Below are 26465 nucleotides of genomic sequence, written 5' to 3'. Positions count from 1 at the left end.
AATGCCAGTGTTCCAACTGTGAAAAAAGCACCAGAACTGCACTCACATGTGTGCATGCCCTGAACAAAAGATTTCCGCATCACAGAGGCGTTGGACTAAATGACCATTCCAACTCTGCAATTCTATGAGTCTAAATCAGTAGTCAATTCCACAGTCAATTTGGTAATCAAGATACAGTACACGTGTAACTGTTCTTGAATAACCAAATCTAGTTTGTCAGAGCAGCAGTACTTCCATGAGGCAAGGTGAGACAGCATTCTTACATAGCAGTTTTTCGCTGTCATTAAGGGTGGGAAAGTGGATCTATTAAACATGAGTTGTGCTAGCGCATGGGACCCTTGAGAATTATTAGTTTGGTCCATTTGGGTTTTTCACCTCAGACATCAACGTGTTTCAGGTTCAGGCTAATGGCAAGGTTCACATATTAGAAGAGAGGCAGACTTTCAGGTTTGGATGATTATAAATTCCAGTTGGGCAGCAGCAAATATTTTGTTGTTACAGCAAATATTTAAGGAAGAGTCTTGTGGATGGCACCTTAAAGACAAACAGATTTATTGTAGCATACGCTAAAGCCCATTTCACCCATGCAAATATTTAGTGTGTTGGTTGAAATGTGCCAAAAGCAACCTGCTGAGCTTAAGGTATCATGAAAACAAAGAGTCCCTCTGCACACTAAAGACTCGCAAATTTCATTACGGACATAAGTGTCTGCGGACCAGGGAGTGTAATCTCAAACTCATGCATCTGATGAATTGGAATCTGTTCCACAAAAGATCATGCGGTAATGAATCCGTCAGGTCATGAAAGGAGCCAAAAAGACTCTTCCTTGCTTTTGCTGCAAACGAGACTTGGCACAGCTTCCCCTCTGGAAACAGTTAGGATGGGAGGTACTTCCAAGCAGTGCTTTTTTCTGGGGGTATGCATACCCCTAAACACTTTGTGAACCGAAGTTTGGCCTCATTGAGGGGCAGTATTTCAAGATGAATAGGAAAATGAGAGTACCCCTAAACGTTTTTGGTTTTTTTAAGAAAAAAGCACTGCTTCCAAGACTCCTGTGTTTTCAGGCCAGAGGCGGCGGGTTTCCATAGAGGGCAGGGCTTGGTTATTGGTGGCGCCTCTCTCAGAATCACAGTAGGGAAGGGACCCCCGGGGTCATCCAGCCCAACCCTTCTCAAGGCCGTTTTCAGGCGCCGGAATTGATACCTTCGCTTCCCGCCGTCGCAGCTACTTCAGGGGATGCTTTGAAAGCGGCGTTAGCCCTCACCTGGCCGGAAAGCAAAGCCGCTCGAAGACACCTGAAAAGGTGTGTGTGGCAGGTCGCTGAGGCGACTGTGAGCTCCGCCCAACGTGCCATGCGCGCCTTTTCCGGTTTATTTTTTTTTTTTGGGGGGGGGGGGGGTTCGTCACGCGCCAAGTCAACGTCAACAACAACAAACAACAACGTCCCAGTCAGGGGGGGTGGGCTGCGCAGAGGCAGCCGGAGTGGGGTGGTGGTGGCGGCCGCCGCCGCTTCTCCCTCGCGCCTCGCAGGCCCGCCTACATCCGGGTCCCTCGGCAACGCCGGGTGTCGGCCGCCCGGCCCCGCTCCTCTTTCTCCCTCATTGAAGAGAAAGGGAAGGAGGCGTCGGGCGGCGTCAGCGCCGCGCTTTCCTCGGGAGGGGCGCGCGCCTGCCCTCTGCGCGCTCTTGCGACTCTGTGTGTGTGCGCGCGCGTGTGTACAGCGAAGATGGCGGCGGCGATAGGAGGGCGAGCCGGCTCCTACGGTTCCTCTTCCTCGCCGGGGCTGGGCTCAGGCTACGGGGCTTCGGCCGCTTTCAACGCCACGAGTAGCGGCGGCGGCGGCGCGGACTCGCGAGCGGGTGGCGACGAGGACGACGGGCAGAATCTCTGGTAATTGAGGACGCCCCCCCCCTCACCCGGTCGCCTCGCCTCCTCAGAGAGGGACCGTTACTACCTGGTAGCTCCTCCCCATTCCTCTTACCCCCCCACCTGCACTCCAGTCCTTGCGGGCAAAGGTGCTTTCCTCGCCCTCCTTCCCGCACCTGGCGGATTCCCGAATCCCTTCCCTTCACACCCCGCCTTTTGTTTGTTTCTAAGTGGGGCGTCCCGTGAACGGGGAAGGGGGAAAAAAACCCTTGTAATGCCCCCTCCGCCATGTTGCTGGTCCTCCCTCCCTGAGGTGGGCGGGGGAGGTTTGTCTCTTCATCCTCCCCCCCTCCCCATTTCCTCCCTCTCTCACCCCCACCCCCCACATCTCTCACCCTCTTTCCCCCTATTTCCCTCGCCTCCCCATCTCCTCCATCTCTCCCGCACCCCCATTTCTCCCCTATCTTCCCCCTACACCCCATCCCCCCACATCTCTCCCCCTATTCCCCACATCTCCCCCTAATTCTCCCCCATTTCCTTCGTCTCTCCCCATCTTCCTCCTACACCCCATCCCCATCTCAACCCCCCACTCCCTTTTCCCCACCTCAACTACTCCATCTCTCCCTCCCATTTCCTCCATTTCTACCCCATCTTCCCCCAACACCCCCCACATCTCTCCCCCTATTCCCATCTCCCCCTAATTCTCCCCATTTCCTCCATTTCTCCCCCATCCTCTTCTCCCGCTGCTTCTCCTCGCCTCCGCTTGACAGGAGCTTGTTTCTCTCCTGCTGGACCTTCCCTCCTGCCTCCTCACTGCCTTCCTCGTTTCTCGTTTGCCCCTGCAGGTCCTGCATCCTCAGCGAGGTGTCGACTCGTTCCAGGTCTAAATTGCCGCCGGGGAAAAACGTCGTGCTGCTGGGTAAGCGGCCCTTTCTTCTCCTCGCCTTGTTTCTGCTCTGTTTGTTTGTTTTTTTGCCTGCACGTCTCGTTTCCCGTTTGCGATCGTTTTCACTTGTTGTTAATGAGGGCGGAGGGTGTGCGCGCCGAATTGCTGGCCATGGACCTCGTTGTGTTTGTAAGCTGTGCAGGAGGGAGGGGCATCCGCAGTGGTTCATTGATCGCACTGTTGCCTTCCCACCCACCCCCAGCCTTGTGCAGAAACTGGCAGTTTCCCTTCCACAGAACTGGAAATGCACTATCGGCACAGGGCTTAAATCCCTTTTCTGCTTATTGTTTCTGGTTACAGCTGCATGCTGTGTGGTACTTCAAGCCTGACTTCCAAAATCCATAGAGGCCTCTACTGTTTGTTGGCTGGCAGGCTAGGGGAGTGAGCTCTGCCCATATGCATAAGGCCTGCCAAAGGCATTGTTGTCACATTATGTGTCAGCATCAGCCTGCCTCTCTGTTGCTGGCTTGCCTTATACCCTCATGGCTCCACCCATTTGATATGGTTAGCACCTCCTTCTGTTTTTTCTTTCTTGGCACTTAGAGGTGTTGCTTTCCTTGGGGTGCTTGGGAGAAACTGAAAATTGGGTGTGTTAGGGTACATCTGCTGTATCAGCTGTTTTATTTTTGTTTCTTTGATGGGATGTCTTGTGCTATCTGCATCTAGTACTGACTGGTGTCCCTGAATAGGTTCTGGGTTTTGTCGTTGGAGAAGTTAGTTCTCTTACTAGCTTCCCCTGCAACATGGTGCTCTCAATAAGCTTGTTGCTTGAAACAGTAATCTTAAAGTGTTTATGAGTAGACCCACATGTGGGTAATCCTTCCAGCTGGCTTTTTCAAGCAACTCCTGGCTTAGTTTTCACACTTTGGGGGTGACATTGATGAGAATACTGTAACACTTGAAATTCTACGTACTTGCAGTCCTGGTTGTAAATAAACACACTACTGTACTACTAAATATTACAGAACAGCAGAGTACAAAGACAAGGAGGAATTTACCTCTTAGTTTACTAGAAAAGCTTAGGAAGGAGAGGTGATACAGAGGTAGGATCTTCTCTGTGGCAAACCCTTGTTGTGGAACTCTCTTATTGAGAAAAAGCTGTTACCCGCAAGAATAGTTTTTATATAACCGCTTGAAACACATACTTTCGCACAGGCATTTCAGGAAAATCTGCTGAGTGGGCATAACTTTTTTATGCTGCTGCAGAGCACTTCATTGGCTTATTGAAGTTTAAATTAATTGTTTCTTAGTTTCATTATGTGTCTTTACTGCCCTGAGGTTCTATGTGACAAAAGGGGGGCAATTTATGAAGGTAAATAATAAAGTTTAAAACTGAGAGAAACACATAGTTCTGCAAAACATGGAGTATAGAATGTGAAAGGACTGTAGACAAGACCATAGAGAGAGCTAAAAATACATAATGTTTCATAGTCATAATAACATGCTATAGCCCTCTTACTTTGCACTACAAGTTTTTTGTGGCAGAAAGATTTTTAAAAATCAAAATGACAGATATTTAGCATGGATTATTTACATTATTTCATTCATAAAAAACATAGTATGAACTCTTTTTTTTAGAGTTAGATCAAAGATCCAAACATTCTACTTGTTTGTATTCAACACTGGCTGATCAGGTGCTTCTGGGAAACTTGTAAAAAGAACATAGTGGAAAAGCATGATAATACAGTGGATGGATATTGATATTGCACTTTTAACTATCATGCCTTGTTGTAACCATTGATAGACTGATGTTCCCATAAACTTAACTTTTTAAAAATACTGTTTTTTGTGCTATTTTTTTTACCATGGCAATGAATTCAATGAGTTAATTATGCATAAGCAACCATGGGATAAGATATGATGTCACCCCACAGCTATATCTTATGGGCTGGTAACTGATTAAAGAATAGGAAGCAGAGAACAGAAATAAATGGATAGTGCTCCAATGGAAGGATATAAGAAGTGGAGCCCCACAAGCATCTGTATTGGGGCCAGTGCTTTTTAGTAAGTTAATACATGATATATTAGGGGTGAGCAGTGAGGTCACCAGGTTTGCTGATGTCACAGAATTATTCTGTAAAAGCAAAAACGGATAGCAAAGAGCTCCATGAGGACATCTCCAGCAGGTGAATGGGCATTAAAATGGAAAATGCAGTTCAGTGTATAGTGATGCACATTGGAGCAAAAAACTATAATGTCACATACACTGATGGGGAGGCAGGCAATGATTTACCAGGAAAGGGATTTGGGGCGTCATGGTAAGTAGCTCGCCTTTACCCATTGTGAAAAGGGCAAATTATCCATTAGGTAAAGGAATCTAATTACTGTATCTTATAATGCCTTTATATAAATATGTGGCACAGCCACACTTAGAATAGTCTAGTCACTGCGCCTCAGAAAGGATATTGAAGAGCAGAAAAGGGCAACCAAAAGTATCAAGGTGTTGGAGCAACTCTCCTATGAGGAAAGCTGACAGCATTTGGGACTTTTTAGCCTAGGAAAAAAGTGAGCGTGGTTGACTATGGAATTTGCTACCACAAGATGTAGTGATGTCCACCAGCTTGCATAATTTAAAAGGGGATTAAACAAATTCATTGGGGATAAGACTATCAATGGGTACTGGTTTGATTGAGGAGATGGTATATAGCTACCAGGGGCAATATGCCGCTGAATACGTCACTGATAAACAATAGCAGTAGAGTGCTATCACACTCGTGTCTTGCCTGTGGGCTTCTTAAAGGCATGTGATTGACCACTATGAGAAACAGGAAGCTGGACTAAATAGGTCTGGTCAAGCAGGGTTGTCAGTTCATTGGAAATTTAGTTCTGAGCATCCTAAGTTTTATATTTATACTCTCAGTAATTTATAACTTTATTAAGCCATTTAATGTTTATTTATAACTTATGCGAGGTGGGTGGCGCTGTGGTCTAAACCACTGAGTCTCTTGGGCTTGCCGATTATAAGGTCAGCAGTTTGAATCCACATGATGGTGATGAGTTTCTGTTGCTCTGCCCCAGCTACTGCCAACGTAGCAGTTTGAAAGCATACCACCGCGAGTAGATAAATAGGTACCGCTGTGGCAGTAAGGTAAATAACATTTCCATGCACTCTGGTACTCGTCACGGTGTCCCGTTGCACCAGAAGCAGTTTAGTCATGCTGAACACATGAGCCAGAAAGCTGTCTGTGGACAAACACCAGCTCCCTCAGCCTGAAAAGCAAGATGAGCGCCGTACCCCATAGTTGCCTTTGACTGGACTTAACTATCCAGGGGTCCTTTACCTTTACCTTACCTTTAACTTTATTAAACCATTTACTTGACCATTATGTTGTCTTAAATTTTAAATTAAGATCTTTTCTATGAGAAAGGTACTAATTATTTTTATCATTATAGATCCCTGTTAGATATGCATGACTATGGGATTGCCAGTGAAGTTGTAAAATGCAGTGTGATGGCAGCATTGCCTGTTTTAGTTAACCAAGGTCTGGTGTAGTCAAAATGTTCACTATTGCAAGCATGCTTAAAAACTGGTCAGCCAAGGCTCCTCTTGTATCGGGAGAAATTTCTTTCTCTATCCATACCCCTCAGTTAAGAATTTTATTGGCACCAATAATAACTATGGAGCTTGTCAGTTGCAACCAGAGCAGTAGCCTCCCAGCAGCGATGTCACTGCCGTTACCAGAAGGAAAGGTGTTGTTCGGGCTGTGTGGATGCACTGGAGGCAGTACTGGATAAGGTTGGCCAGTGTGGTCCAACCCTGCTGCCATCTTGCCCCTTCCCTTCTCTGGCCTGGTAAGGGGCAGCAACTCTGCTGACACAGGAGGCTATTGCTGCACCGCCACCCCACCAAGCAAGCCACTTTGCGGGGCTTGTCAGGGCTCCCACTTTACCCTAGTTGTATTAATTAACAGGGAACTCTAGCTATCCTTGTGCTTAGTTTTGGTGCCTGCGCAAAGCTTCACCATAATAAAGAGAAGTGGAATGAAGTGATAGAGAGGAATCTGGTAGTGGAGTATGCAATTTCATGGCTCATTCCCAACCACTTAACTGTGCTTATGAAGTTGAAAAGCATGTCTATACTGGCGCTTATGATTGTTCTTTCTTTTGATTCATGCTCATCAAATAGTATTGGGGGTTTTTTTTAATAAGATGATGTATTATAGGAGAGCACAAAGTTTATTTTTGAAGTGTATGTGCCTCAGAATTGAACCTGTTTTGTTAAAAGGCATTTTATCTTGACTTCTTTCCCCCCATTGCATCTGATTATACTGAAATTTTTATTTACACGAGGATAGGTTAGGTTGTTATAAGCACTACATAATACCAGCAGGCATATCTTCTGCTACTCTTATGACATAAAAACATAAGAAGAGCCTGCTGAATTGGGCCAATGATCCACCTAGTCCAACATCCTGTTCTCCCAGTGTTTATACAGATGCCTGTCGGAAACCCACAGGTGGGAGCTGAGCACAAGAGCACTCTCCCCCCTTTGATGTCCAGCAACTGATATTCAGAAAAATGCTGCCTCCAACTGTGGAGGCAGAGCACAGCTAGTAGCCATTGATAGCCATTTATATTTAAGTTTCTTTTACACACTAAGGCCTAGGGCAGAGTAGGGATGGAGGAGATTTTCATTGGGTTTGCATTTTTAAATGAATTGACCCAATTCACACATCCTGGATTAATAAATAGATTAAAGGTAAAGGTACCCCTGCCCGTACGGGCCAGTCTTGACAGACTCTAGGGTTGTGCGCTCATCTCACTCTAGAGGCCGGGAGCTGGCACCGTCCGCAGATACTTCCGGGTCACGTGGCCAGCATGACATCGCTGCTCTAGCGAGCCTGCACCAGCGCAGCACACGGAACACTGTTTACCTTCCCGCTATAAAGCGGTACCTATTTATCTACTTGCACTTTTAAGGGTGCTTTCAAACTGCTAGGTAGGCAGGAGCTGGGACCGAAGACAGGAGCTCACCCCGCCGCGGGGATTCGAACCACCGACCATACGATCGGCAAGTCCTAGGCACTGTGGTTTTACCCACAGCGCCATCTGCTTCCCTAATAAATAGATTAGACCATAGTTATCCTTCAGAGTTTGCTTTTCTCTAGTTCTCAGCTCAGAAAAGTACCTAAATGCATATTTTAGCATGAAATATGTACATTGAGATAAATTATGTATTTAAGTACAATTTAAATACAATCTTTTGCACAGACTTTAAAAAATGCAGGTCAAAGATGATATGGGACAGATCAGACTCATAAATAAACACATGCAAAATTGGCACAGACTGGAAATAAACTTATCTGTTCATGGCTAGCACAGATGTAACAATCTCAAACTGATCAACCATGGTTTTATCTGCCCAAGAATTAATTATATGGCTGCATGTTCTTTGTGTTCCAAGATTCAGTGCTGACATTTTGGTTTATTTAAGCCACTGTTTCCCATTACATCTTAACTGAGAAACTGTGATTTTATTCCCTGCTTCCTAACATGGTAAGGCAAGGGGTTAGAAGGGAACATGCAGGAATGTATGTGTTCTTGGGCCAATAAATGGTGGTTTAGCAGCCTAAATTTCTTACATCTCAGCTGAGCAGATATGCCTTGCAGCTAACTTTAAAAATGATTCTTTGTAGCTGTTTTTATTTAAATGTTATGTATCCAAAACATTGTATCAATATTTGTGATACTAAAACTTTATTATCTGAAATTTACTAGTGCAAATTTGTTTTAAAAACACTAGGAATTGCCTATTTTGTGTAGAATACTTTATAAAATATATTCAAAAGTGTCTGTTGCTCTGCTTCTAGGTTAGTGACACCTCCAATTGGGCAATACAGACTAACTTGATAGAGATTTTTTTGGGGGTAGGGAAAGGTTAAAGTCAGTGTCTTCTAAGGGTTGTATGTTCCTACTAATGTTATAGAAAATATATGCAGAAAAGCACCTAGAAAACGGAAGATTTGCATATATAATGTGTAAAAGATCTGAAATGTGGGGATGACAGTGAAGCTTCTGGGAACTTTGCCAGACTTCTCTGACCACTCAGAAACTGACTACTTGCCTGCCAAAAACCCACAATTCTTAGACATATTACCACCAAAATATCACAATATCTCAATATATCATGATATATATCTGCGGGGGCGGAAGGCCTTGCTGGGCCTACCTGCGGGGGCAGAGGGTTTAGCCATACCTCCCTGCAGCGGTGGAGGGTGTGCCATGCCTCCCCATGGCAGCAGAGGGTCCCGCCGTGCATCCCCACAGTGACAGTGCGCTGCGCTTCCCTGTAGCAGCAGCGGGCTTTGACATGCCTTCCTGAAGCCGCAGGGGGTCCTGCCATACCTCCCCGTGGTGGTGGAGGGTGCACTGCACTTCCCCGAAGCAGCAGAGGGCCTTGCTGTACCTCCCCATGGCGGCAGAGGGGCCCACTATACCTCCCCATATGAATTATTAAAACTACAGTGGTACCTTGGGTTAAGTACTTAATTCGTTCCGGAGGTCCGTACTTACTTAACCTGAAACTGTTCTTAACCTGAAGCACCACTTTAGCTAATGGGGCCTCCTACTGCTGCCGCACTGCCGGAGCACGATTTCTGTTCTCATCCTGAAGCAAAGTTCTTAACCTGAAGCACTATTTCTGGGTTAGTGGAGTCTGTAACCTGAAGCGTATGTAACCCAAGGTACCACTGTACAAATAAGATAGCAGCAGCAGGACTTGTTCATGTGCTTTTCTTGCTAATAATGCAGTACACATGACAGAAGTCATGTCTACATGGCAATGTTTGCTACAGACTACTATTTGGGCCAAGTGTCCTAAAGCAAAATACCGGTAAGTTTCACAGATTGAAATGGAAATATTACAAGAAATATATTTCATATATGTTATTAATAAAGTCCACTTTTAAACTTTTTTTCTAGGGGAAGATGGTGCAGGTAAAACAAGTTTAATTGGAAAACTTCAGGGAATTGCTGAATACAAGAAAGGAAGAGGAATGGAATATTTGTACTTAAATGTACATGATGAAGACAGAGATGGTAAGTACCAGTTCTGATAACAACAACAGTGAGTAAGTATTCATTGCTTGGGAATATTCCAGATTTTAAAAATGTATGGCATTTTCACAAGTTAGCAACTTCCAGATTCTATCTCCAACTTATTATCACTGCATTTCCTTGTTTTCTGTTCAGGGAAGGGAGTTTGCAGGCAAAGGAGGATGAACGGTATGGGGAGGGTGACTTCAGGGAGAATGAGTGGGGTTTTTTTGCGTGGTGGTGGTGAGTGATGTTAACAATACCAGAGTGGAATAAGAACTGAAAGAGGACCCTGCTAGATCAGACCAAAAGCCTACCTAGTCCATCATTCTGTTCTCACAGTGGCCAGCCAGATGTCTGTGGTAAGATCACAAACAGCATAACATTCACCTGCTTGTGAAACCCAGCAACTATCACTTGGAGGCATGTTGCTTTTGATATAGGAAGTAGCATAGTCATCAGGACTAGATAGCCATGAATTTGTATAACCTTCCCTTAAAGCGGTCCATCAGAGCATCTTCTAGGAGCGAATTCCATCGTTTAACTACACATTGTGTGAAGTTCTTCAATTTAATTTGATGATCCCTAGCTCTAGTGCTATGAGATAGGGAAGGAAAACTGTCTCTTGACTTTCTCCACACTTGTACACTTCTATTACAGTGGTACCTCGGGTTAAGTACTTAATTCGTTCCGGAGGTCCATTAGTAACCTGAAACTGTTCTTAACCTGAAGCACCACTTTAGCTAATGGGGCCTCCTGCTGCCGCCGCGCCGCCGGAGCACGATTTCTGTTCTCATCCTGAAGCAAAGTTCTTAACCCGAGGTAGTATTTCTGGGTTAGCGGAGTCTGTAACCTGAAGCGAATGTAACCTGAAGTGTATGTAACCCAAGGTACCACTGTATATCCTTTCCTTACTTGCCTTTTCTAAATTAAAAAAGCCCTCAATTTGTAATATTTCCTTAATTTTGCCTCTGGTCTCTCACCTTCTACTTCCCGTTTCCCTTCTCCCCTTTTATCCTAAATCTTCCCAACCTATTTTTCCTTTAGTCTTCCTGCCTTTTCCTTTTATATTTCTCCTCCTCTCCCTCCTTTCTCCACTCTCTAAAATTTCTTTTTGTGTGCTCTGAAATACACATAAGAATCCATATTGTGTAGCTTAGAATACTGCAAGCTTTAGAAACCTGATCAACATCAAGATTGTCTCACCAGGCATATTGCTAGTCAAAAGATTTAAAAACCGTGCTTGAGAACTATCTGCTATCCAAATTCATCCAAGAGTTTTAACCTTTAACCATTATCATTCTAATAGTATATTTATAAATACTAGCAGTGAGTACCAATGGTAGTCATATTTCAGAAAGAGCCATTTAAATCAGTTCATTGTTTTTAATGAGTGAAAATAACTCATTTGGATATTGTCCACTGATAATAAACTATGGTACATGTTAAGAACACCTTATTTATGCTTTTTTACAGATCAGACACGATGTAATGTATGGATACTGGATGGTGACCTCTATCATAAAGGTCTACTTAAATTTGCATTGGAATCTATCTCTCTAAAGGACACTTTGATTATGTTGGTGGTGGACATGTCTAAGCCATGGGCTGCTTTAGACTCTTTACAAAAATGGGCAAGTGTTGTAAGGGAGCATATTGACAAGCTAAAAATCCCTCCTGAAGAAATGAAAGAAATGGAGCAAAAAAGTGAGTACATACACTTTATAGATGCTAGAAAAATATTTATTGAATTCATCTTTGTGTAAATGTACGCTTTTGTGATATGTTTGTCTATTACAGGAAATGCAATGCCAACATGTTTGTCAGCTGATTTAACTATATTCACTCTTATGCTTTATAACAGTTTTATAAGGGGTTTCTCTTGACCATGCGAATTCTCATTATAATATATAGTATCTAATGTATGTAGCATTATCTTTGCAACCCGTCTTGGGAATGTCATGGTTTAGCACATGATAACAGATTCAGTTGAATATTTGTTGTCAACATTTAAATCCGTTGTAAAACTTTGTTATATGAAATTCAGCGCCAGAGCAAAAAAGTTAGTTACATCTTTTTAATTCTGCTAATTTTTAGCTTTTAGCTTTAATAAGGCTGAAATGTTATCTGGACTTGGGTGCACTAAAATGTTAGTCATGTGGAAAGGGTGATTCAGTAGGCTCAAAACTTCTGAAAGCAAATATTACTAAAATCTGTTCTGCTACAGCAGCTCATTTTGTGCATGCATGGAGCTGCTGAGAGCTTCTCTATATAGTTTTTGATATGCAAATAAAAGAGAAGTCCTTACTCACGCAGAATCATGAACATTGGCTTGCTATATCTATGGAAATTGATCCCATTTTTTTCTTTCTTCTTTTGTAGTCTAGTCTCCTGTGCCAACCTTTAGATTGTAAGCTCCTTGAGACAGGGCCCTGCCATATTGTGTATTATTATTATTATTTATTTATTTATTTATACATACATACATACATACATACATACATACACACATATACACTGCCCTATACCCGGAGATATAAAGTGCAATGCACGTCAATTGTGTTTAACAACAAATCTTAAATTGATAAACAATTCTTAAAATGATAAACAACAGCTGGAAAAATGAACAGTGAAGATGTAATGCTTAAGTTTAGCGGGCTTGGAAGGGATGCATTGGGGGGGGGGGTGTTCTCTGTTCTGTGGAATGCAAATTCTTCACCCAGAAGATCAAAACCTGTGCTCAACAAATTTTATAGTAACTCAATTTAATCATTTTGAGTGCAATATTTTTATTTCTCATATAGTTATTTCTCATATAGTTCAGGGTATTTGTTTATTTTTGTAGAAAATGGTGAAGGAGAAGAGCAAGTTCTGTGCATTAGTAAGAAGAGCAGTTTTATTTAGCAGAGGTCTTACCACTGTCACCTTTGCTTTGACTTTTCGGAAGGTTCTGCTTTTATACCTTTTTCATACTCTTCTAAGCAGTTTCCTAGGATAGAAATTTCCTGTATAAAAGAAAATAGAAATGCTTTGCCTTCTAAATTCAGTGTACCCTGTACACGCAGGGGTGAAGAACTAAATTCAGGCCAAGGACCACATTACTCTAGTGGAAAGCTGACAGGAACTGCATTCCAGCCTCAATAGTGTTTTTAATGAGACCTACACATTGTTAACACACCATAACATTAACACACAAAAGTCTTTCTTTTTGGAGATGGAAGTATATATTTAATTTTTAGTATTTACTCGGGTTTCATTTTCAATGTTCTCCATAGACTTTTGTTTTTATAACATTTGCTAAAGTGTGTTGGCAAGCTTTTTTCTGTTCCGACTTTACCTAAGGCACAGTCGCAACACAAGAATTAAAATAACATCAAAGTGCAGTTGAACTGTGAACTGTTCAGAGTCACCAACTTCAATATGCTCTTGCATCACAAAAATTGCATCCAATTGCAAATTACTTGGGCACCTTTTGTATATTTGCAGGAAGCATACCACTCTCTCTCTCAATACGTTTTCCCTTCTGCAGCTGATGTTCTTGTAGAGGAAGGAGCTGTTTGTATGCTTTACACACCATCACAACACAGCCCCTTTACTTCCCTACCTAACAGCTGATGGTTAGGAGGATATTTAGAGGGCCAGCTGAATACAGCAGGTTCCTTGCCCCTGCTGTACATATTCTGCATTATGTAGCAGGTATCTGAAGTACACGTGACCCGGAAGTGTCTGCGGACAGCGCTGGCTCCCGGCCTATAGAGTGAGATGAGCGCACAACCCTAGAGTCTGGCAAGACTGGCCCGTACGGGCAGGGGTACCTTTACCTTTACCTTTTATCTGAAGTACACATTGCATTAGCAAAACCCTCATTGCAAGCTAGTGAAAGGAGTGATCTTTGAAATAAATATGGGGTTTAAATAAATGTTACATACAAATATGCATATAAGAGCACCAAAACAGAGTTTCTTGTCTTTTCACCCCTCTGTTTTAATTTTAAAGCAAAGCAGCTCCAAAAGAAGATTACTCAGACTTGGATAAATACTAGGAAGGAAGAGGTGCTTTGTCCCCTACCAGCTCCTTTTCCCAAATCACACCTTTCTGAAGTGGTTCATAAAATAATGTTTGTGCTTTGACATGTACCTTTGGCCCATAACATGTACTGAACCTCTTAATGTCAGTTCCTTGTAATTACTATATGGGCTCTACTATATGGCCGTACTATCTGTACACATTTCATAAATATGATCTCTTTTAATTTTTGTGTTCTTCCTGTATTTTAATTGTTGCAAACTGTTTTGATATTTTGTATGAAACTGTAATACAAATATTTTTAAGATTCCAGCTGCTGAGAAGAAGTTGGCTCTCTAAAGTTAAAAAACAAACAAATCCTTCTTAGATTAATCCCAAAAGAAGATTGTGGTGGTATGATAGTGGAATCTGATTGTCTTCTCCATCCTACAAAAGAGGCCTTCTAAGAAGTCTTATAAGCATTGCATCTTTGCTGCAAAATGCTCCCATTGTCTTCCCTGCCTTATGCTTTTATTGTCTTTTTACCATCTACTTTTCACTTACCAATCAATATACCATCCACTGAAACTAATAGGTGTTGTTGACAAAGGGGGTACAAATCAGCAACAACAAAACAACAGCTTTCGTCACTTCTTTCTTGGATACAATCTAAATTCTGGAATTTCTAGCACAAAATAATATTGGCTTAAAGCCAAACAAATTAGTAATAAAGCTGGCATTTAGGGAGTTTAAGGTGCCTAAAAGATCTGCATAGGAGGATTTTTTTGCTGTATGTATCTTGAGTTTGGGGTCCAGAAGTAAGTTAATTCCAGTATTGTTGAAAGTTTTGTTTTTCGGGTAACTTAGCATCTTTTTAAAATGCCAGACTCTAGATTTACCAGTCTTCACTGAAACATTTAGAATGTAAATTCGATAACCTATTACATCCTGTATTTGACATAAACCTTACAGAATTTGGGTTAAATAAAATAACTACTGCTGCCCTCATGGTTAAAAAACAAAACAAAACCCTAAAATGTTTGGGTTTGTCACTTTATATCTACTTATATATGTTTTATCTATTAACTAGCTTGCCTTGGTTATTAACTTTTGCTGTCTATTGTGCAGTATAAACTTGTGACGAAGAACTTAGTTACAAGTAGAGTATATTTCAAAATGTTTAGAACTATTAATTGAATTAACATTGTTCTTTTGAAAGACTGGTGTTTAAATTTTGCAGCTTCCTTAGATCCCTGATTGTTTGTTTGCTTGTCTGTCTATCTATCCCTATGTCCTTTTAATTGTGCTTGTGGGAGGGGGTTATTGGTTTGTTTTTGATTTTATTATGTATTTTGTGTACTCATTTTGTATTTTTATGTTGTGAACCGCCATGTCGTCTTTGGATGGAGGGTGGTATACAGATGATGATGATGATGATGATAATAATAATACTTCTTTGAGTACTTAGGAAAACATAAATTGACATTTTAAAACTGGCAAAGCTAAGTAGAATAAAAAGTATTTGGTACAAAAACAGACTCCCAGGAACAAAGTACTTGCTTGATTCATTTTTTTCTTTCTTATTTTCAGTTGTAAGAGATTTTCAGGAATACACAGAACCAGGGGAAGACTTTCCAGCTTCTCCACAGAGGAGAAATACTTCATTACAGGAGGACAAAGATGACAGTGTCATTTTACCGCTGGGTGCCGATACACTAACATGCAACTTAGGCATTCCTGTAGTAGTAGTTTGTACAAAGGTTTGTTTCATGTTTCAGATTATGTTTGTACATCAGAATTTTTTAAAATGATTTTTAATTTCAAATAACAAGACATATCTATACAAGGAAAACAGAGCTTCCATTTTTCAAATGGGGTGGGAATACTTCTATTAAATAAAACCATTTTCAATACTGCACATTGGTTTTCCACCAGCTTAAGTATTCTTCACTTTCTCAAGTGTAATATTTAACACATTGAGCAACTGAACAAAGATGCTTTGTACTGCCGGTATAGATTTTAATTAATAGCCTGAATTCCACAAGACTGTATAATGGATGGCAGCCTTGATATAAAAAATTAGAAAGTTATTTTAACCATTTTTTGCCGTATAACAAAAATATAACAATGTCATTGCGTAGCACCCATTGGAGGAGTTGTAGTACCACATCATAATCCTGGATTTTCATGCAGTCAGGGTGGGGTAGGGGAACAAAAGTGAAGGCAGGTTGCACAATAGTAGGGCCATGGCATGGAAGTGAGAAGGGAGGACCATTGAGAGGGGAAAACTCACGGTTTAAGATAATGGCAGAAGTTTGAGTGAAGCAGGGATAGAAGGAACTGAGGCAAACGGTGGAGGTTTGAGTAAACTGGAATACTTGAGGGCTCCACATCATTTATCCCCCTCACATGAGGCAGCTGAAGAACGAAGGAGGGAGAAGTTTGAGTTCTGCAAGGAGGGAGGGACATTGAAAAGTTAAAATTAGCTATAATTTTAAACAGTGCCAGAGGTTGAAGTAAAGCAGTTATGGAGAGGCACTGGGAGGAAAATGGCAGTTTTAAGCTGTGATAGAGGTTTGAGTAAAGTTGTCTGGAAGAACCATTAGTCTCTAGTAAGTGGGTCAAGGAGTGCAGCTAAGTTATTATTTAAACTAAAAACGTCATTGGAATTTTTCGGGAGGAATATTCTGTTGTTTATTCTCTATATTTTCTCTATATTCCCTAAATATTCTGTTGTTTATTCTCTATATTTTATCACCTGTCTTCTCTATATCAGAGAAGGGTGATCAATCTTCCCATGCAGTAAGAAAATGCATACTAGACAAATTCTTTGGAATATATTTTATCCTATAAATATTTTAACAAGTTTTACCAAATGCCAAATATTGGTTCAGGTTTTTATTTATATCTCTTGTATTTCAAATTTTTATGTTCTAAATCTTAATGGGCTAAGTTCCCAAGAACCATAAATTAGTTCCACATGCCCCAAGAAGCCTGAATTCCTAAAGCCATCCTGAGGAGACTTTCAGTTTCTAATGTAGCATCAAGGCAACAGTGTGTGAGAGATTGCCATTAAAAAGAAAGAATGAAAAATGCTGCTGAGTGCATTGTAGCCCTGGAATGTGCTGAAGTAGCTCTTTGGATCCTGGCCTTCAGGAATAGATTCCAGAAAAAGAGAAATATTAAGATATCTCTATAGAAGCTTTTCACATTGGATGTAGTAAAATGCAAGGATTATATATTTCATAGCTAATATGAACAGTGGGAATTTCTATAATTGCAATGATGGTAAGTTACAGGTGCAATCATGATTGAAATTGCATTATTATTACTATTATTATTGCTCCACAGTGTGATGCCATTAGCCTGCTGGAAAAAGAGCACGATTACAGAGATGAGCACTTTGACTTCATTCAGTCGCACATCCGACGGTTTTGTTTACAATGTATCCTTTAAAATGCAGATTTATTATTAAAATTACAACTGGATTAAGATAATCTGAGAAGCCCCATGATTTGCTGGTTCATCTTTTATCAAGTCACTGCAAGCCTTGGACTCTCATGTAATCTGAATGATAGTGATAAGTGCTGAGTTTAGATGATCATCCCTCTGTTTACTAAGCTAAGATATGAACGGCCTTTACAGACCCTCTGTAATTGTACCAATAAACTGTTGGTTTCTGCTCTCTTCACTGTGCAGCGAAGTGCTTGTCACGGGACAATGTTTTGCATTCCACAGTCAGAGTACTGTTGGGTTTCCCACGGGAATGGGAGACTGGATGTGATGTACACTGGTTTCCTGTTTCTCTCCGTTTCTCTCGGTGCTCCGAGGAGAAGGCTTGTTGCTTCTCTGCTCTCGCAGAGGCAAGATGCATGTTTGTAATCTCTCAGCATTGAAGTGAAAATAAAGTAAAGTTAAGCATGTGGCACGTACTGCTCATCCTTCTGCTGTGTACAAGACTCTGCAAATACAACATAAACATCTATAATCAACCATAGTTTCCAATTTCATCCAAACCAGGAAACTAGGTTAAAGTATAGTTTGAATTGGTTTAATAGCTTGGTTTGTTCTTGAAACCATAATATCCCATTTTGCAAACTGGTTAGTTAAAGGCTTCCTGGTTTGTTTGTTTGTTTGTTTGTTTGTTTGTTTGTTTGTTTGTTAGAGTAGTGTAGGAGTTTAATATACAGGCAAAAGCTTCCTATCTCAGCTCACAAAGCCTGGATATAATGTTGTCTGAACCAATGGCTCTGTGAGAGTTGATAAGCAAAGCATATTTGGTGGTGCACTTATGTGCCATGGCCCAGAATTATTTCAGGGATGCCTAAGGACCTGGCCATGCCTAGGGGAATTTTTTTTTACTTCAAATGGTAATCTATATCAGAAACTGCATTTTAAATAATCTATTTCCAAAGTGGTTATCTGTGTGGGATGAAGAGCTGCTGTTTGAGGAATACAATGCAAAAGCATTCCCCTGGGCATGCAGAATAAGCTTTGTTGTTCTTTGGCGTCTGACCCTGTTACTACCGTTTCATAGCAATTATATTGTTCAAAGTTAGTTTTGACAAAGCACATATAAATGCTGTTCTTCAGTAATTGGCATTCACACCAGAACTGAAACATGGTGATTACAGTATTAAGCACAGCAATAATTACTGGTATCCTGTTCTGCTTCCAAGACTCTCAGGGAAATAAACACAGCTAGGCATGTGCCTTATAAGTCGAGATGGGAAGCTGGATAGCACCTACTTATTTGAAAGTTAAGATGGGTGCTTTATGCAAAGGATATCATTTCAGTGAAGGAAAAGCTATATCCCGTGTAGATAGCAGCAAGTTTGTCCATCACAGGGGTGATTGAACATTTTTCAGCTTATGACTAACCCCTTGCATTTAGGTAGGTAGAGCTATCAGACGCAAATAAATGCAAACAACCAATTCTGCCCTCCCCTCCATCCCAAAAGTCTGTTAAGAACCACCTGAAAACCCTTAAGAGAACTGGCTTTCCTTGTCCTTTGCTCCTCCCAAGGAGAAAAATCAACATGGAGCTACAGGGCGGGGAAGAAGACTCTTAAGTATCAGAACATCACAAAACCAGTGATGTCAACAAAGTAGTTGTTGTGTAGGTGTGAAGCCTTCATACCTACATGGAAGTGTGGCTAGTGTAGGAAAACAGTGCAGAAGTTAGGAAGACACCCAATTTGTCTTTTAACAGAAATTGTTGATGAAATGAAATTGCTCTTCCGCTTGAGAGTTTGGGCAAACCTGCTTTCCCCTAACAGTTTATGTGTCAATGTTTGGCTTCTATACTCTGGTGCATGCTTTACAAGAGGAGGTAATATACACAGATATTTTTAAGTAAGTCATCACACACTTAATGTTATAACACTTTGCCGCTGGATGAATGTTACAGAAGTATTAAAGTATCACGAATAGTTTCTTGCCACTGCCGAGCAGAAAAATACATCCGCGTTTTCTTTAACAAATAACTCAGATGGTGCAGCACTTATTTACACTTCAGTAAAGGAAAATAAGAATATTGATTACGTGTATAAATTTATTGTCCAGAAATTATATGGATTCCCCTTCAATACATCTGCTTCTGTTGTGGAAAAAGATGCAGTATTTATGTAAGTTACTTAGTTATTGGGTGTCTTGCATTATAAAAAATATAAGTGTTTCATTGTATCCCTAACCCCTAATAAGAGTGCTCTTGTTCAGGAACCAAGCCTGTCTGAAATAAGAGTATTGTAACAATGTTTGTAGTTCAATGGTATGGTAAAATTTCAGGAGGTGGAAGAGGAAAAATGACTACTGTTTTATCTTTTTCCTCCCTTCTGTGCTATATTTAGTGCTAAGGACTTTCAATTCCAAACTAAAGTGCTTTATTATTATATTTTGGGTGGGGGTTGCAAAAAGAAACGAAACCTCTTCCCATGTTTCAGGGGGGATTTTTTTAAGCTCATGGTGAGCATCCATCTTGGACTTAAATTGAAAAATAAAATTCCTGCTCTGCCTTAAGAAACAGGGTTCTTTGTATAGGATGGGATTGGACAGAAGGTGAACCAAACCTTGAACAACTGAAATTCAAGATGTGACACTGTATTTGCTTTCAGTCCTGCAGGATGGGACAATGAAAAGAAGATAGGAATATTACATGAGAACTTTCAGACTTTAAAAGTGGGTGACAATTTTGAGGATATAATAACAAAGCCTCCGGTCAGAAAGGTAACTGTTTCCTGTGTTTAGAAGAAATGCCTTTAATTTAACACATTGCCTTGTTAGTGATCGGTGGGGTGGCGGGAATTTGTAACACTGATTGCTCAGTGCAGTGACAACAACTCAAGGAAGCTTATCACTGATAACAGCATCGTAACTACTAACTATAAACTGGCCATCTCTATATTAATTTAGTCTACATAGCTGATCTAAATGTGTAATAAGGTTTGTCAAATAAATTAGTGTCGTTTATTATGTGCCTTCATACTACATGACAACAAAGATGCAGTTTTTAAGGAGCTGTGCCAGCTAAAAAAAAATCTGCACACAATAAAGCAGGCAAAATGCCATTGCCTAATAATATATTATAATGAGCCTCAGTGCAACGATCTTGAATTACAGACATAAGAACAGTCCTGCTGATCAGATCAGCAGTCCAGGTGTTCCATCTTTTTTTATACAATAGCCAGCCATTTTCCAGGGAAGCTCAGCAGGAATAAAAGCAATAGTTCACCCTCATTTGTCTCCAGCAGCTGGTATTCAGTGTTACTGTCCACATTCAGACATTGTGTTTGAAAATAAAACAAGTAGGGGTGTGTGAGGCTGCATGTGCCAGCTCCACCTGACCAATCCCTGACTTTACTGCCTTGAATAAGGAGGTCTGAAAGGAGCTTCTAAGTGCATTTTGTTGAACATGCTTAAAAGCCTCCCTGTGATCAGGAATCATGAAAACACAGGTTTCTTGATCATAGAGGTCTCTAAGTGCATTCTGCTGAATGTGTTTTGAAATCCCCTTCAGACCTCCCACTCAATATGGGGCAGCAATATTGGAGGCAGGGACAGTGCATATGCCCCGTGAACCCTATTTGTGGTGGTGTTGCATATTCAGACGTAATATCTTGAACATAGGAGATCTCTTTAGTAATCAAGCCGAATGGCAGAGCTTGATAAGCATCTCAACAGCTCTAACAAAGCTGTAAATCACCATTGTGAGGTGGAGACGTATCCTGACTCCACAGCATATTTTAATGTCCCAATAAAGGATAAGAGCAAGGCTTCCCTAGCACATCTCAAGAAAATTGTATTACTCAGGTGGGTAGAGACACTTCCAGAGATAGACTGGGTCCAAGCTGTACAAAGCTTTGAAGGTCATAATCAATACCTGGAAACTGGGATTGGTAGCGCATAGGCAGCCAGCCCAGGTGAGCCAACTAATGTGTTCTTTGTAGCCAAATGAATGGGCTGCTTCATTGTGCACTAGCTGCAACATTTGAGCCATCTTCATGAGCTTTTCATCCACTTGTTCCAGTAAATGTGATTGTGTTATTTTGAGAAAAAAAAATAGTTGGACATCTCTTAATGGCTTTCCCCCCTTTATTGCAGTTTGTACATGAGAAAGAGATAGTAGCAGAAGATGACCAAGTATTTCTTATGAAGCAACAGGTACATACTCATTTAATCTACATTTCATTTAAACTAAGATTAAATTTGTGTTGGAATTTGCCAACAACTTTTTGTTCCAAAATTTCTCTTTCATTTTGTTTTTCAGTCTCTGTTAGCAAAACAGCCACCTACTGCAGCTGGAAGACCAGTGGTTAGTAGTAAATACTTAAATACTAATAACTTAGCAGTACATTTATTTGGATCCAATTTTGGTGCTCATTTTGGTGAAGTATTTAATACTCTGGTAACTTTGATATCTGTAGCTGAAAGCTTGCTTGCTGCTATTAGGCTTTGGTCCTGTACCTACTTACCTGGCAACAAGCCCCACTGAACAAAATGGGACTTATTCTCAGATATCTACAAGGTTGGGCTGATAATGGGTTGTATCCAACGAAGTCATCCTGTTTGCACAACTTTGTCGGGTACAGTTCAGTGCCTTTATCAGCTTTTTGTATTAAGAGTGTTTTGCAGAAAAAATTCCCAAAACATATATTATAATGTGCAGATTTTTCAAGTTACTCTCTGGGGACATGGAATACAGTGCTAGTCAACATTGTTTTGTTTGTTAAGTGTGCATTTCAAAACTTTGCCAATTTCTAAATGTGAATGCCATGAAGTAAATTTGGGGATTGTTTCTTTCCCAATAGAAATGATTACATATTTTCCTAGCCTAGAAAATATTTCTTAAAAGCCTGCCATAGGCTGTGCCTGACTTTTCTGTAATGCCCTTCATCTGATAAAACTGGGGTGTTTGGGGCAGTGGCATCGCATTTTTCCATAATCTTTTAAATAAGTATTTTTGTAGTTGCTTTTATAGACTAAGTAGTCTATAACTGCTTTCTTTTTACCAGATACTTCTTAATCTAAAGCTAATTAATTAATTTTTTTTTTTTGCTATGAATATCTCATAACTTAGAAATGTCCCTCTCAAAATGGAACTGACAGCTCAGCATTTCAGTCGAAGTACTTCATTGTATTTTCTAATTCTATGTAGGATACCTCACCAAGAGTCCCTGGAGGATCCCCTAGGACACCAAACAGGTCGGTTACTTCCAATGTTTCCAGTGTTACAACCATCCCTGCTGGATCCAAAAAAATAGACCCTAGTATGAAAGGTAAGACATAATAATAGTTTTGCAACCTAATTATTCTAAACATTGACATCCTAATAGCAAAATGTTGCATACTTCCCCCTTTCTAAAACAATTTTACTCTATGGAGTATTGATAACTTTTAAGCTTCAAACTAAGGGAGGCAATTACTTATACTTTAATCGGATTAAATTTGCTGAAATTTTGAGATGAGGATTTCTTTTTAAAAATAGGAAGTGTTCTTGTGAATTGAATGAAATAGAAGTTCTAGTTCATTGCGTATTTCCCCTATTTAAGACTTTGCAAGAAATAGCTTGATCTATTAAGTAAACACTAGAAATGTGGTAGCGGGTGGTGCTGTGGGTAAAACCTCAGCACCTAGGACTTGCCGATCGCATGGTCGGCGGTTCGAATCCCCACGGCGGGGTGCGCTCCTGTCGCTCGGTCCCAGCGCCTGTCAACCTAGCAGTTCGAAAGCACCCCCGGGTGCAAGTAGATAAATAGGGACCGCTTACCAGCGGGAAGGTAAACGGCGTTCTGTGTGCTGCGCTGGCTCGCCAGATGCAGCTTGTCACGCTGGCCACGTGACCCGGAAGTGTCTGCGGACAGCGCTGGCTCCTGGCCTCTAGAGTGAGATGAGCGCACAACCCTAGAGTCTGGCAAGACTGGCCCGTACGGGCAGGGGTACCTTTACCTTTACCTTTAGAAATGTGGTCCGTTGAAGAAAAACTGTTCTGGTAGTTAAGCAGTGACTCACTGTTTCTAATGTACTCCAGGGTGTTGACATTTATGTTCAGCATGCAAGGTAATCACTTTGATATGGTTGGTTTCGTCAGTGGGTTAGATCCAGACTAAGTTAATTGAACTGGAGTCCCCTAAAAACGTGAGACAAGATAGTCAGAGTTTTATTTATGGGTGACCTTGGGCTAGTCACACTTCTCTGAAGTCTCTCAGCCTCACTCACCTCACAGAGTGTTTGTTGTGGGGGAGGAAGGGAAAGGAGATTGGTAGCTCCTTAATGGGAGTGAAAGGCGGACTATGAAGTCCAAACTTTTCTTCTTCTTCTTTGGATCGCACTGAAATCAATGTAACAGAAGGTGAATGAACTTTATTACGGTCACAGACCAGGATTAAAAAAAAGCATATAGATAAAATAGCAGTTAGGATTTTTTGACCGATAATTGTTAGGGCAAATGAGGACAGGGAAACAGACATAAAACATCTGAATAAAATACAAGATTAAACACAGATAATGGATGGATAAAAAACTAATAATTAAAACAGATAAGAGCTAAAAACCAACAAAGACACGCAGTTAAAACAACTGTAAGAGAATAAGAACAGAAGGTGATTTACATCTGAATCCAGCCCTGTGTGTTTAGTATTGCCATTTCATGTTTTAAGAGCTCAAATACAATTAATATGCATTATCAAAATATCTGGGGTGTAACTTCTTTTCAGCTGGAGCCACAAGCGAAGGAGTGCTGGCTAACTTTTTCAACAGTTTGCTGAGTAAGAAAACTGGCTCACCTGGTGGACCTGGTAGTGTTGGTAGTCCCGGAGGAGTAGGGAGTCCTGGAGGTGGAGGTGGCAGCAACTTGCCACCGTCTGCAAAAAAGTCAGGTAAGAACAGTATAAACAGTATATAAAACATTTTGGTATTACATAGAATGGACACTCCAAGCTAGATGCGGTTTTTTGCTGAAGCGAGTCTTTATACAGTAGTGCCAAATGTATGACATAAAAAAATCATTTAAAATATTACTTACTGTTATTTATCTGATCTCACCTTATAATGTTGGGTGCTGGGTAGGATCCAGGATCCATACATTCCTGTGCATATTGGATTGTGTGGTATTCCGTGTACTAACTGTCTCTGAATTCCCAAGATAGATGGTGCTGTTCCCCTTTGACAGTCTCACTCAGCTATGGGGGAGTGGGTGGGTGCACAGGACTGGATTGAGTTTTGTCATTTTCCCAAAACAAATGATGGATCCTGTCAAAACCATTTTGGATGTGTGTGTCTGAACCTGATAAAGAAGGATCACTATGTGAGCAGTCCTTCGTACGAAATACATTATCCTTCCTTTGCATGTGTGGCCCCTTTGTAATGATATCTGTGTGCAGATAGCCCTTGTTTGATCAAGGAGCAAGTTGATTATATGCCTAAGGGAAAGCATTCACAAATGTTTGCCTTAGCAATCTCTGAACCCGCACCTTTCTTGAGTCCTCTGTGGTTGCTAGAGAACTTGGGGTGAAACTGTCTCGTATTGCATCAGGGTTTGGAATACACAACCTGAGCATCATGTAACCCCCGGATAGAGTTATGGCACTGAGGTATGCACAAGGCACATAATGGGTAGCCAGGAAAAACATTAGGTTTACCAGTGTAAAAACCTGGACCTTTCACAAACTCTAAAGTTTTACTTGCATATCATATACAGTGGTACCTCGGGTTACATATACTTCAGGTTACAAGCGCTTCAGGTTACAGACTCCGCTAACCCAGAAATAGTGCTTCAGGTTAAGAACTTTGCTTCAGGATGAGAACAGAAATCGGGCTCCGGCGGCAGCAGGAGGTCCCATTAGCTAAAGTGGTGCTTCAGGTTAAGAACAGTTTCAGGTTAAGTACGGACCTCCGGAACGAATCAAGTACTTAACCCGAGGTACCACTGTATATGGGATATATTGGTCTTCCTTACTGTCCTTTCTGTATGCTATGAGGAACAAGCTAGGGACCTTTAAGTAAGGAAGTTGAAGCAGATCCAGAGGTGAAAGCCATGGATGTCACATCATTGTTCAGCTCAGATTCTGGCCTGCATTCATGGCATTCTACCTGTATGAGCAGACAACATACACAGAGAACATATGGCTGTTCACATATATTGTAGGTACACTGTGTCTGCATACATGGTGGCTAAATGTGGGGGGTTATACTCCCCAGAACCGCTCTTTTCCCATGTGTTGGTGTAGATCCATTTGATTGTGACACTCTTTTTGCAGACTTGTAAGCAAATATACTTTCCTATCAAACTTACCCTAAGACAATTTAGCTAATGGTAGTAAGAGCCTTGAATGCAGAGTACTGTAGTCATTAATGTTGGAATTACATGATCTCCTGCAGTGGGACTGAACCTGTTGTGTGTTGTGTTTCACCTTAGTTTTAGCCTGCCTTTGTGTGTGCTACTTGTGAAAAACATTTAGCTTAAAATCTTGTGTTATGTGCCCTCCTTTATGTATAGGCCAGAAGCCTGTCTTAACAGATGTTCAAGCTGAACTGGACAGAATGTCACGAAAACCAGACCTGGCCTCTCCAACAACACCTACATCCCCCACAGAAGGTGAAACATCTTGAAGACACCAAATATAGCCATTTATTCGATTTTCTGGGATAATTTAAACTTGCCTCTGCCTCTTCCTTCTGTGACTGGGACTAGGGAGCTGAACACGTTCAGAGAAGGACAAGCAGTTGATGTCTTTTGTGTTGCCCAACTTTGTAAAAGGGAACTGTACAGATGGAAAATTATCACACAATGTAAGACTGCTGTTCACAGTACAATGTGGCATTCAGAAATATCGAATTCTGAATTTTGTTTAAAAGTCAGTGTAATTCTGTAAAATTGAAAGTGTCCACTTAATCATTTGTAATGCAAAAGGCTGCTTGAAGAGTTGGAATGGTGATACTCAACATGGGCACTTAATTTATATTGATCACCCAAACTTTTTAGTTTAATGCAATTTTGCAAATTAACCTCGAGAGGATTTACTAGTTTTTGTTGGAAAGAGATGGATCAACTGTTGTTCTTTTGTGCATCATCAATAAACTAACTCAAATAAAATTTAACACTTCATTTGGAATATGA

The 26465-nt window shown here is 41.1% G+C and overlaps 1 protein-coding gene across 1 annotated transcript; it reads left to right on the top strand.

The window, feature by feature from the left end:
- Positions 1 to 1549: 1549 nt before the first annotated feature.
- On the top strand, positions 1550 to 26465 carry DYNC1LI1 (dynein cytoplasmic 1 light intermediate chain 1). Its single transcript, XM_028749986.2, has 13 exons — positions 1550 to 1890; positions 2712 to 2785; positions 9734 to 9850; positions 11324 to 11554; positions 15443 to 15612; positions 17204 to 17297; positions 19344 to 19479; positions 19966 to 20077; positions 21452 to 21511; positions 21618 to 21662; positions 22506 to 22626; positions 24064 to 24225; positions 25845 to 26465. The coding sequence occupies exons 1-13, from the start codon at positions 1727 to 1729 to the stop codon at positions 25955 to 25957; spliced, it is 1599 nt and encodes a 532-aa protein (XP_028605819.2). The 5' UTR covers positions 1550 to 1726; the 3' UTR covers positions 25958 to 26465.

The sequence above is a fragment of the Podarcis muralis genome, chromosome 12 (assembly GCF_964188315.1).
Source record: "Podarcis muralis chromosome 12, rPodMur119.hap1.1, whole genome shotgun sequence".
Classification (NCBI taxonomy): Eukaryota; Metazoa; Chordata; class Lepidosauria; order Squamata; family Lacertidae; genus Podarcis; species Podarcis muralis.
The sequence above is the reverse complement of the archived record's forward strand: the minus strand, read 5'-3'. Positions and strand labels throughout refer to the sequence as shown.

Coding starts and splice junctions, on each gene's coding strand:
- DYNC1LI1 (XM_028749986.2), top strand. CDS start 1,727: ATGGCGGCGGCGATAGGAGGGCGAGCCGGCTCCTACGGTTCCTCTTCC. Junction 1,891..2,711: donor GACGACGGGCAGAATCTCTG/GTAATTGAGGAC, acceptor TTGCCCCTGCAG/GTCCTGCATCCTCAGCGAGG. Junction 2,786..9,733: donor GAAAAACGTCGTGCTGCTGG/GTAAGCGGCCCT, acceptor CTTTTTTTCTAG/GGGAAGATGGTGCAGGTAAA.